This window comes from Bombus pyrosoma, linkage group LG6 (assembly GCF_014825855.1).
Source record: "Bombus pyrosoma isolate SC7728 linkage group LG6, ASM1482585v1, whole genome shotgun sequence".
Lineage (NCBI taxonomy): Eukaryota > Metazoa > Arthropoda > Insecta > Hymenoptera > Apidae > Bombus > Bombus pyrosoma.
The window spans coordinates 7,568,406-7,582,270 of NC_057775.1; the positions used below are offsets into that span (position 1 = coordinate 7,568,406).

The 13,865-nt window shown below is 39.2% G+C and overlaps 1 protein-coding gene across 1 annotated transcript in view; it reads left to right on the forward strand.

Annotated features, from left to right (window-relative positions):
* LOC122568766 (RNA polymerase II elongation factor Ell) overlaps positions 1–13,865 on the forward strand; it is a 146,664-nt gene that overhangs the window by 37,684 nt on the left and 95,115 nt on the right. Inside the window, exon 2 of the mRNA XM_043728913.1 lies at positions 10,565–10,612. Within this exon, the coding sequence (XP_043584848.1) occupies positions 10,565–10,612 (48 nt within the window). The remainder of the gene's footprint in view (positions 1–10,564; positions 10,613–13,865) is intronic.

Genomic DNA, 13,865 nt, shown 5'->3' on the forward strand with positions numbered 1-13,865 from the left:
AATGAAGCAGCCTGTTCAAAGTACAAAGGATATACTCCTTTTCGTACAATGTTGAAAACCAGAATTCTATGATATAAGATTGAGGAAAAAAAAAGAAAGAAAGAAGAAGAATTATAAATGGTTCGTAATAGATTAAAAGAAAATTAAAATACAATATAAATCTTGCTCGCGAAAAGTGGCAAAAGTGTGTATACCTATGCGTATTTGCAAAGTAGGAGACTCGTAAGACGCATTTATGAAGAATTTAAAAGAGCCAATCGAATATTACTTTTCAGGAAACTTGTATATCTTTATAGTACTCAAATATTTAAGGCATTAAATAACAACCTTATTGCGAATATTTAAAACAGAGAAAATTCAATTTCGTTTTAAAACAACCGAAAAAGTAACTCTCTTTATATCGGATATCCTTTTTCAAGCAGGGACAAGCAATTTCGTATTCGACTATCATGTTTATAGAAACCCAAAGGCGATCATATCGGACTTAACCGTAGCCACAAGACTTCCTCTTTATGCAAACTTTATCTTCCTCTTTTTTTTTTTTTTTTTTATCAAGCCCACTTTTACAGGTCACGTCGTGGGGTGCATTCGAAAGTGACGATACGTGATCTAGACCCAGAAACAATTTATCGCGTGCTGAAGCAACGACCGCAGAGCACTATACGCTTATCGCGGCCACGCCTAATCGCTCTGATTACGGCACCGCCGGCGCGGAGTCCCGGATCCTTCGAGTCTACTTCGCGTCGCTCCTGAAACATGCTTTTCAATGGGTTTCACGCAGACGGACGAGCGACGACGAGACTCCTCGCAGCTCGCTGAAAAATGCTGAAACACGCTTGAAAATAAACGTGTTTACTCGAGTCCACGATGTGGATTAAAATTCTCTCTGAGAGCTTCAACGAGAATACACATGCACGAGTAAAAGTAGTTTCCTCGATGCACGCTTTGCATATTTCTCGTTCCTCGAGACGCTACACTGATTCCATGCATCTTCAAATTACCGAATAACATTAGCCAGTGTATTACCGATAGAATTAGAACATCGTTTTACGTTATGGAAAAAACAGTCGATTTAAATGCCAACCTTATCGATACTGGACGTAACCGGGCGTAACTTGACACAGAAATTGAACTCAAAAGTGACGTAACGATTGAACGAATACGTATCTGTTGATTTGCTGGAAGAGTAAATTTTTCAGAAAATTGGTTCGATATAAAAAGTTTGAAGCAAGAAAAATGATCGATTAACGTTGAAAACTTCTCGTTATATCTTGAGCAATTGTATTTGAATTTCGAAGTAGGGTTTTCTCTTAATAAATACGTAGTTTATGTTTGCATTTAATTTTTCCAAAAATCCTGAAACTGAGATGATCTTTTACGTCAGTTCTAGCAAATCAACGATATGCGTAATTCCTTGTTCTCGTGCATTTCCAAATCGTTCGACGAAGAAACTCACGATATTATATACTCGTTAAAACTGTCGTTGCATCACAGAGATAATAATTATTGGTTTATTTGCAATACACAATCTTATCCTGTTTCGATAAACGACGTTTCAACGACCGAGCTACCGCTGATTCGAACTTTGAATGTTACTCGGAAATTCTAATGAACGAAAGTGAGCGGTCAGTATGGTACGATGGAACCCACTTAAAAGCATACCAATTAACCGTATCTTCGTTATCGGTGTCATTATCCACGTGACAGACGGCGACATAGAGCAGAGACTGGTATCAAGTAGCCTGGTTGTTCGTCGAGAGATCGATTGTTTTCCGTTATCGTATAGGGCAAATATTTACCACAGATCATCAGAGCTGTGTTTACCGAACGGTATTGAACACGAGACACGAGCAACTCAACGTTGTCGTCGCGTACAGATTCATTGCATTGTTTACGATGTCTGAGCCGTTTTCGATATAAACGGTTCGCTGGTTGACACCTGTCCGATGAAACATCGCGTGATCCACGTCGATCGGAAAATAGATCGCATTCGATAACAGTTATACCCTTTACATCGTACATAGCGATAGTCGCGTAACGATATAAACTTGAATTACGCGCGTAAAATGGTCGTTCGCGGATCGAATGACGATTTGTTGCGCGACCAATTAACGCGAATCACCGGGACGTATGTATGATGCGCAATACGCGCACGCGCATCTATCCTGACGGTCGTAAAATCGAGATTATACGGCGGCGATAAGGCGCGGTTTCGATGATGTTTCGTTGGCCTGGCGTTAGAGTCGTTATCTGCTTCTGCTGGGTGTTATCCGTTCGATCTATCGTTGTCAGTTTCGGAGGAATAAAAAACGAGAAAGAACCGAGGGAAACGGTGGAGAATGTAAAGGAAAGAAAAAACGATCGTTTCTCGAAAAGTCAGACGAGCACGCAACGTCGCGTCGCGTCGCGTCGACGCCAAGTTGATGAGCCGTGCTTCTCACCAGGGTTCAACGACATCGATCCGAGCAAATTCGATCGCAGTTTCGAGCGGCTAATCTTTTCGAGATCCACTGTCTCGCACCCGGATCTCTATCGCATCGGTTTGTCACAACCTTGGTAGAGACGTCGGACGTGTACGTGTACGTATACGCCTACACATCGTGACACGCGAGGGGACACGAACGCTCACGTCTGCTCGATACATATCCGTGTGTGCTATGTTGCGCGCGTGTGCAGGAGAACACACGCGTCATAAGAAGGGAGCCAGAACGGTCTGCGAGTTCGCCGGCCGAGAGAAAGTGAACCAGTTGGCGGCGTTGCCGAATTTCTCGGCGTGGCCTGTCTGGTAGCTGCACCGTGACGTTGCCTACCTGTTGTGAGCCGGCAACCGCGCTCTCGTCCACTGATTAATTGAGCTAAACGATGATTTTTGATGAACCGCTTTTTCCACGGCTAACGCTGACCGCCCGATTCGATGCAAATTTTGATACCACGTAAATTCTCCGTCACGCACGATTGCTGTCAATTAATTTTACAAATAAATGTTGTAGAGGGGAGAAGATTATCGAGAAATCGTGAACGATTACCCCGCTAGAGGTAGAAATTTGTAGAAAGGTTGATGAATGATATTCGGCACGCGCGACCCAATTTGCGTACAATAAAGTTCACGCAGCAGTTATGAGGACGGGGCAACCTAGAATCAGAAGAACACATTTTTCCCTGTTTCTTATGGTATGGAGTTGATAAATGCCGTACTCTATTTGATATATGGCATACATGTTTTTTGGATGAGAGGAAGTCGAAGAACTGTTCGATGTTTACGTCCATCTGTATTTCATAGCGCCATTCTTCTTCCTTGAAACATTATCTCCTCCTTTGGACACCGTTGAAGCAAATTATACCGTTTCTGTAATTTTATACGTTGCTGAACGCCATCGATACCGTACAAGGTTATCACTGGTATTCGCTGAACACCAATATATTCTTTTCCTCCTTCGTCTTTTATTAAGGAAACCTGATTTGTCTCTGAAATCTTTTCTCTCGTCTCGTAACACCGATAAGGAAGCGATGTTCTAAGTGCACGCTTCATTCCGGGATACTGCATCTGATCGTATACCTAACATAACCTCAATACGATCTAGCTCAAGTTGGTGTAACGATATTCGGGATCAGGAAGTTAGATCGAGGGGTGAGGAAAATTGTCATCATCCTCTTAAACAGGATATTTACGAGTATTACATATATTCGACTAGAGATAGCCTTCGAGACCGGTTGAAATAGATAAGTGAGAATCACTTAGGTTTGTTTCAACTGACGGCCATTGGTCATTTAGCAAAGAAGAGAGGGTGCGCGAATGTTATCTCGAGACGAAAAATAAAATAAATAAATAATTGTTCCGTAACAGTCGACAGCTTAACGCTGTAACCGTAACCTTAGCCGTAATATCGCGGCGATCATTCTACTATCCCTACCACCACGAAAACAACGCACATTGAAAAATCGCGTCTCTAAACTTAGCATTCTTCGTCCCTATAAACGGCAAATAAACACGTTCTGTTCCATCTTTTAACAGCAAACAGTTACGCTACAACGAGATCTTTATCCAACCGATGCACGTAGCTGTTATAGGTTTAATTACTCAATTATCGTGGCGACTTCTTGATCGACCGCCGCCACGCCAGCGACATTATAAATTCCACGTTCCTTTTTCCGCGAATTAGACGGCGACTGGAAACGGCAAATCCGTTACATGCCCACGACGCAAATAGAGTTAACAAGGCGAGCTCGCGCGCTGGTTTTCTTTTCCCCCCTTGCCTCCATGGGTGGGCTAGTTTCCGCGTCTCCAGGCAATTGCAAAATGCATCGTCGTTATTTCATTGTCCTGGAGCGCGCACGACTGCGCACACGCCACTGCGTTCTCGGTTGATACGAACGATTAGAATTTCGTAGACGCGACGAACTGTGCGTTACGAATACAGGGATGCGATGAAAAATGCATGAACATAACCGTTCGCGCGCTTATGCAACCGGACACATCGAACACGCTGACGCGTCCACATCGCACCAGGTTTCTTTTAGGACTTCGCGTTCGCGAAACGAGCCACAAATCACATAGGTTTTCCCTTCGTTTCCCTCTGCTTGCCGAATACTCTGTTCTTAGGAATTTCCAAAAGAAGTTACCCTAACCATCTCTTCACTACTCGAGGGAAAATACGTGTAAATTCAGCACAGGAAGTTATTCGTTTCCTAAGTCGATGGATTGCATCTGTTCTCTAGTTGGGTATATATAGACCGAGTTTGTTTCCAGGTAGAAACATGTGTGATTTGCTTAATGTCTAAGTTCGAGGTTTAAGCTTATCTCGAGTACTAATTACCATACTTACGAATTTTAAGGTAGAGGTATATGTGCTATACGCAGGCCAGAATGGAAACTATCTTTAATCGCGCTTACAGAATCTTTTAATTTCATATTAATGATAAATTCTGTCTCTTGACCAATGACAGAATGATAACTGTAGTTCGTTCTCTTACGGTCCAACTATTCTGTTCTCCTCGGTTCTATGTGGATTCAAATGGATACGTTTTAACAGATATTATTATTTTAGGTGTTAATACTAAGTAGCGTGATTTTACCACATTCTGTGTATTCCATGCTGTTTTAAATTTTATTTATATAATACAGTAAATTATTATTTAAAAAAAATTGCCTGGACGGATACATACACGAAGAAGTAGCAGGTAGATGAACAGGCTTAAGGAATGATTGGAACGTAATTTCGATTAAACGCGTTAAATGGTTCTATCTTCACAGATAGCTACTCTGAAATATCCAACGCTCCAATTATTAAATGGCGCGTATTTGATAAAAAAGAACACGCTGTTCTTTATAAAGCAACAAGGCAGAATAATAGAATTTATGTTTTGCGCCAAGTCACGTCCATAAATATGAAATATTGGAAAAACCGCTAACCATTTAACCGATTAACCCTCCTCGCACTATATCCGCTTTATCGAACGCGCTTGGCAAAGTGTTGTTGTACGTTCGATTGACGTCGATTCATCGATAAATTATGCGGGCGTCCCACGTTTATCATTTCGAATCCACGTTTCATTGCGAATAATTTATCTATCGTCCAAGATTCTGCTCTATCGCTAAAAATGAAATTCAACAAGTGCAGAACTGCCCGTTTTCTCTGTTCCACGACGAATTATTCTTTCAGATTCTGTTTGAAATCCACTCGCCTTTCCGTTCAGTTGCTCTCTCCATTTCCTCCGACGACTTGCGAATCTCGCACTCTGGGGACATGGAATCGTCGACAGCATCTGTGAATAATCTATCCAAAGTAGCGAATCTAAATCAATTAATCGCGCGTTCTGTAGAATGATTTTAGAATGATTCGATAAACGCTTTGAAAAGGTTGATAATTTAATTATACGAGGACCGTAATTCAATGCGTTGCATCGATACGTTGATTGTATTATTACTCCAAATGATAATAAAATAAAACTAAGCAACATTTACAGTGATCTTTATCAAGAATCAGATTAAAATCTTTTAGGAGTCGTAAAAGGGAGATGTCAGCCGTGTACGCTGAAGGGATAGAAACCACGGAAATGTAGGCAGTTCTTTTAACTGACTGGTAGCTTCATCACAAAAACATCGTTTTGTGATACTTTTACAATTTAACGAACTCTTCTGGAAAGAAGTACTTTATCCCTTGAACAGCGACTTAAATGAAACGAGCAAACGGATTAGAAAATAGAAGATTCGAACTTTGATTTCCATCTTGTTGCATCAAATTGCTAGATTATTATATTATAGATATTAACAAGATTACGGATCTCTGAAATTTGACAAATTTTCACTAGTATGTATTCGAGTGACGCTATAAATTTTGTAGCCTAAACAATCGTGCGTAGTTTAAAGAAAACGATCGTCAATGATCGAAAAAAGAGAGAAACAGGGTAGTTTGGATATTCCAAAAGAAAACGCGACAACAGTCAATGATAGAAACGAAGAAAAAGGGCGACTTACATCCTTTGAAGAATTCAGTTAAGAATAGCTGACGATCGAAACAGGAATAATGGCAAAATATGGATGTATAGACTAGGAAAGGGAGAGTGGTGGTAGATCAAAGAGTTATTGACCAACCTGTCGATGTGACTCTTATTCGAGACAGGGTAGCTGTTCGCGCGTAAGAAACCGCCTTGATGACGTTTAATGTATCACGCAATGCTTCCTTCTACCATCGTCAAAATAGAATGGCCGGTGGTCGAGTTCAGGGCTCCACGTGTCTATATCGATTTATAATTTTTTAAACATTATCTTGTTCGGTTTATATTTTGTCTTATTTTCAAAGCAAGTACGAGAGACTCTAGTAATTAGATATAATTTTTTTAACATAATGATTTTGATAATACGAATTTTTAAAAGTATGAAATATTTGACGATACAAAATAGTAGAAACTGAAGACTATAAAATATTCACGTTCATATTCACGTGAAAAAGAATAGTACAATATTCCTCAATATAAAACAAATAATACGTGCACATTATCTTCTTTTCCAAAACCTTTAAAAATTCTCCAAAAAAAAAAAAAAAAAAAAAAGAAAAATAAACGTAGGAAACGGTTTCATTAAATGAAATAACGTTTCCGTTCTTTTCGCGAAACTTCAACAGACATTGCTATTCGTTGAAATTTCATTTAATTCCTCTATCCTCGCACTAAATTTCGAGACCACCGGTACGAAACGTACGTAATTCAGTATAGAGCTGTGAATTTTACATTCGAGCATTTAACGGTCAGACCACAGGTCGTCTTCTGCGTCATTAATTTATTTCATTGTGTTCCGTCTCTCTTTTACTTCGCCCTGGTATTCGTTGGCTAACCCGTTGTACGCTTTTCTGTCCGAGACGCGTGGCCTGCCGCTTCGACTCGGCTTTTAAATCTCGTTCAATCGCGACAACGGCTCAAACGCGACTCAGCTCAGACGTCAATGCATGCGCATATATTTTGAGCGGCGTCGAATCGCTCGTAAAATCCAATAACCATGCGTTGGTATTGCTTTCGAAGGACAACGATCGAGAACTCCAGAATTCCAGTTGTTCGAAGGAATGCGAAGCGTCCTTCTTCGTGTGTGTCTCAGCGAATACTCGTTACGTTTTAGCAACATTTTTGACTATACGTCGTGTACTTATAATTACGTAATTATTTACCCAATACCGTCATTTCTAACACCAGAACTTTCTTGCATAATAATTTATTAACTAATAACGTTATTGCATCGATTACGTTTGCTATAGGTTCGAGTAAAATTTGTTTTCTTTTTTATCGTGGAAGTTTTACGCCCATTAAATATTACTCGACGCTTATCTACGATCGTAAATTGTTACGTTTTTGCTTTTGCTTCTCCTAAATGCAACCGTTTCTTACAAACATTCATTCCCAGAGAACTCAAGAGATCTCGAAAGCGGGTAGAGCGCAGTCTCTATACGTTAAAATTAAAAGCGCTAGGTCACGGCACTTCGCCTCGAGCTTGAGTAACGAGCATAACGTTTTACAATGTCGCGAGAATCGGAAATTAATTAATAATAATAAGAAACGTAACAGACACGATATAAATTCGCAAAGACTCGAATAACCAGAGCAAACGAGCCGAAACTAAGCTAATATTCCTATAAGTTTACAAATTTTAACAACGCGAAGCTTCTTTTACGTAAAGAACGACTGATAGCTAGAAACGTGAATTCTTTCGTCGAATCGTTTCACAAAACAAAGAATTCTTTATTTTCACAAAAGTACAGTCTTATCGGGACGCGATTATCACGCTAGTCTTAATCAACGATATATCTACATATGCGTATTTTTGCTTCGTTGTTACTACTAGCATCGCCAACTCTACCGATCACCGACAATATCGCCAATCGTAGCGCTTTTCGTTTTTACGAACGTCTTCGTCGAGCTGAGCGATCAAAGGCGCACGAAGCTCTTACCGGCAACTTTCCCTTTTCAAACGATCGTGAGCGCGCCCGCGCGTGTGCACAGCACGCAAAATCGTCGTATATGCACATGCTGGTAATGTAACGCGGCAAAATATATGTCGGAGATGAAAGGACATCGGGGCCTCCCTTTTGCAATGTTTGGGAAAACCCCACTACCATAGTCCAGACTTTTACTATAGCTACACTCAAGTAATAAAACTAAGAAATAGTTGCGTGGGTACACAAGATTTCTGACGATGGGCTTGTGTTCGAAGTGACATAACGGGTCACGGAACGTAGTCACAGTCACGGTAGGGGCCTATAATAATGGAGTGTAATAATAATCTCCTTAAAAACAAAGATTGACCCGAGAGGTGGGGAGAGGACTATATAAGGGCAGTTTCATTTGGGCTGCGGGTCAGTTACTGCGTTAGTTATCGAGTTAGAGATTGAGAGAGTTATTGAGAGAAGTACGACTTGTACGTCGAGTTACACCTAGATCATGTACGACATCGGATTCGTCTTCCCGTTGGCCGTGAATTCGTTACCGAACCTAAATTCATCGTCATCGACATCTCGTTTGTCCGATTACCGCTGTTACTTGCAACCTCTTGTAATCATCACATCTGTATCAATGCGAGTGAAGATTCGTCGAACGCCCAAAATTCCAATCTTAAGTCGACATATATTACGCTATGAGATCATGCTGCAGTTGAATTTCACGAGCGACAGAAACGTAGCGTAGAAAGATACTTTGAGCTCGTAATTAAACGAATTTCTGTCAAATTACCAACTACGTACCCGCATATCTGTAGATACACGGTGCCATATATTAATCTTGTTTCAACCCTGCACCATAAACGTGAATTTTTATTTTATTACCGATTTATCTAGTGAAGAGTTTTAGAAGCAGCAGCATTCAAGTATCTTCTAGTATAAAAGATATTGACAGAACCACGTGTGATTCATGAAAGAAAAAATTATCTTCGTTTAAACTTTGTAACATACTGATTTATTAAATAAAATATTGAGTAATACCTGAGAGGATACAGGTTAGGGAAAATGAGAAAAATACGGTTGTTTATACAGTTAATAATCACGGAAATTAAACAACGCAAATAATTGAACGATACAACGATAGAGCGCATCGTAGGCTGTATGGAAATCGAGAAAAAACTGGAGTATTGAAACAACATTTCTAGCCTGGTGCAATAATTCAAATAAGTATGCCTAAACACAGTAAACACAGTAATAGTCATATTAAACCATAGCAAGATGAGCAGTTTTATTTGTCAACTGCACATATACAATTTTTCTTTACTTTTATCCGTAGCAAAATCTTTTAATTATAAAATTCAACTAGGAAGTCGTTGAACATGGTGCGCGTAACTCGCCCACGATTCCGGCTTTCGTCAGATTTTTCATTCCTTTATCGTATCACGAGCAAGAATTTCGTAAAATCCGAATTTTATACACGTTACGTGGTATAATCGGTCGCTCGAAGCAAGTCAACGCTTATCGCGAATTTTATCGCCGAATTGTATGCACGTGACGATACTCGAGTCGATAGAGCACGCACGTAAGACTTGCTACCACCGGCGTCGTTGTGACGTCGATTTCGCACCGGTGACGATTTATACAGCTTTATACCGATTCCGAGATTAAGGTAAGGGAAATTGTCATCTCTCTCCGGAATAAAATATTTCGCTATATTCGAGTATTGTTCTACGAGCAGAGATATTTTTAGAGTGACCATTGTTTACTAATGAAGAGGATACGAATATTCCATTGCTATTATGAAATTGTTATGACAATGACAATAGCTCGAGGTAGTTGACAAATAACACACGCGTCTATAGGTATTTTGTATTATTTTTGTACGTTCTATACCGCACACTGTCTAGTTATTTATGCAAATTTGAATTAGAACGATGTTGGAATGAGCATAAAAAATTGTAATACAAGAAGAAATTATTTATTGTCAAACAAGGAAGTAAATCGAATTTACTTGTTAATAAAAAACAAGATAAAATAGTAAAAATAAGAAATTTGAGATATTACTGATATAATAGCGCTACTAGCATAATATAACTTCTGATACAAATTGACGTTAAATTAATCTTGATTTTTTCTACTTGCAGAACAAGACCACCCAGAATCCTACTATACAGTTCCTAGGAAATGAAGGGGTAAGTGAAAATCACTTTCCATTATTTGCATACTTGCATCGGTGGAATCGGTAGATTTTATGCGACAGATTACAAAAAATCAACTAGCTACTTGCTGCCAGTCTCATAAATCAACCGTAAATCGTTGTTTTGTTTTTCCAAATCGTGATAGAGGCGATATTTAGCAAATATTTATTCAACGGCATTGTAAATATTTTTAATTTGTTTTTAAAGAGATTACCTATCTTACAAAGTCATTTATGCTTTGGTTTATCACGTTCAGTATCTTAAATCGGGCTGATACAGAATACGATATCGAATGGTTTCACAAGTCAGACCGATTTAACAAAATTTCACAACATCCGTATATACAAGTTTTTATTAGTCAATTATGATTGAGAAATTAATTCGAAAATTTGTTACTTTCGAATCATTATAGCATGCTATTTATTATTGCTATAATTAGAAAAGAGTTTTCAGTCACAGGAAGCGAAACAAATTAAACGACCTAGATCTACACCTTTCTCTTTTCAAAAAGGAGTAAAATTTTTATAAATACAATACCCTTTGGTATCTTCGTAGAGACCTTTATCAGCCTCATATTTTCTGTCTGTCTGTCTGTCTGAGAAATCGGAAACCCGATAAACGCGCAACCTCTACAATTATACAGAGTTTTATATTATAAAAGTGCACAGAAAAACTTGAAGTAATTTTCAACAAAACCCTTTATTAGTCGAGAATTTCTCGATAAAATGCCAGGTTTCCATTGGTTTTAATGCGGTATAAAATTCGCGAGATTCCGCATCGACGAACTACGCTCACGTAGAATCAGACGTAATTCTTCTGAGAAGCGACAGGAACTTAAAAAATGCTATATCCGTATAATCACGTTCGCGAGATGAAGAATAAAAAATTGCCCTGTAGCGCATGCGCCAGCTACGCAGTACATGAACTTCGCGGCGTCGTTCGCGCGTTTTCCGCGAAACATCGTTTAGCGACCGTTAAGCTTTTCTCGGAAGATTTTCCGCCTCTGTTAGTTATATTTGAGCGCAAGTATGCCTTTGCGATTCGTTATGAAAACTTTGAAATTCGTCACGCATCTTACTGGAAATTACGAGGCATTAGAGTAGGCGAGGAAAAACCGAGAGTTGAGGTTATGTTATGTCGCAAAGGCGGGTCGATACGCGGCGCTGAATGTATGCCGATGGTAAAGTTTCGGAATTATCGTGTAGGTATGGGTAAAAAAGATTCCTCGACGAAAATCCTTTTATAATTCGCTCTAATGGTAAATAAAATGGCGACAAAGAGATTGTTAGTGGAGAGAGATCGTTCTAAGATATTATTACTTATATTCGTATTTTCGTAAATGAAAGATGAAGGATCAAGATATTAATAATTTAAAATAAGAAAAAGTTCTAGGTGACGTGAACTACAGAAATATACGAAACGTGTATTTGCTTATAGATTTAGCTGTAACAAATACACGCGCAAAAAATCTCTCTTTTTTTTAAAATTCCATTAAAGTTTTATTACTGTTTTAGCCACTGTGAACCTTCGACGACCACGTAACGCAGAATAACTTAGCCGCATTTACAAATTTTTTAACACGTTCGCTGTAGTCCGATTTTTACTACCTATAATGCAATCTTTATATTATATCAATTTACATACAATTATCGCGTTTCTAAATTTCCCGTAAGCACCCACAGTCTATCGATACGAATTCTTACGACATTTTTCCCACAATGTGGACTCGCCATCTTATTTGATAAATGTGTTAACAAATTATCCTTAAACGATTAAATATATCGGTAATCATTCAAGGGGGTAAAATACGAAAGATGATGAAGTAGAACGTTCTTTACCGCATCCCTTTGTGAAAAGAAACGAGAGTGAGAGGCGTGACACATAATCGATCGCGTGCACGATCCTCTCCCGTTACAAGAACGAAGACACGCGCGCGCAGAGATCTTCTCGCGCTGGGATCGGAGGATCGGTGGTGATTACTGCGCGTGTCCGTAGACGTGGCCAGGCACGGCGTCGAAGGTTTCTACTACGGTGAAGGCGATCGAGGTCGTTCGAGCAAGGTTATACACCATTTTCTCCCGTGCCGTTCGTTGATTCGCTCGTACGTTCGTTGGTCGCGTCGATCGTTGCTCGAATACCCGGCAAACACGGCGGTGAAGTTGCCAGCCGACTTCTTAGGGTCCTTGGTTCATTCTCGCCGACGATTTTTCGAAGGCTGAAGGAGATCGTATTTCGAGGTTGCATCGATGACGCCCCGGTTCCGGGATCCTGTGAAGACTCGATGATCTTGAAATGGTTTATTACGGATGCTCGAGAAGCCTTTCTTATGCGTCGATTAACCCTTTACGATCTATTCGCTACATTCAACTGGACTGGACGATCGTTTTGTAAATGTATTTATCTCGTTACGTTCGTAGCGTTCGTTTATTTTAAAGAGTTCTGTACTTTTCAGTTTTGTTTGTAGGAATTTGGGAGACAATTTACATTGTAATTGGGATCTACCAATTTTCTTCGATAAGAAAATACGATAGAAGTTCAGCTCTGAGCTCTGTTATAAAATAACTTCCTAACTAATACTATCGGAAAATTGACAAGTTACAGGTTGTATAAGTTTTATAATTTTACGTTTACAATAGGATAATCGGATAGTTCGTAGAAAATTCTAACTCTTTGAAATTTCATTCGTTTTATTACCAAATCTGTATCTATTTATACGCATCGAAGAGAGTGTTTTGCTGCTGGAAACTTGTATTTTTTCGGCTTGTAGAATTCCATTGTTTATTACTGAAAGTTCGAGTGGGTTCAATTGGCAGAGATATAGTTAATCCAAACAGAGTTTTATCGTGTTATTTTCTACTAGAATAAGAAAACATCGAGATGAACGACCTTCTCGAATTTCTCTGAAATTAGAGAAAAGATCTTTTAAGCATAGAATGCTAATAAGAACGAGCAACGTAAATCTTCCAATAATTTCTAAAATATTCAAATACACGACAGATTAAGTGAATATGAATCACTTGAAATGTCAAAGATAATTTGTTACGGAATTATAATTCTGTTTATGCCCGAAAGCCGAACCGATACGGCTGACTAAAGTGGCAATAAAGTTCTTACTGCGCAAGAAACATCGATATTTTCCCCAAAATGAACAATATGTGCCAGTTATCTGTAAACGTTATCTAGCTGTATATCGTAATCCCGATGTTGAGAATCGATTTATCGACACGGAGACCTTGGTCTTGCAGGA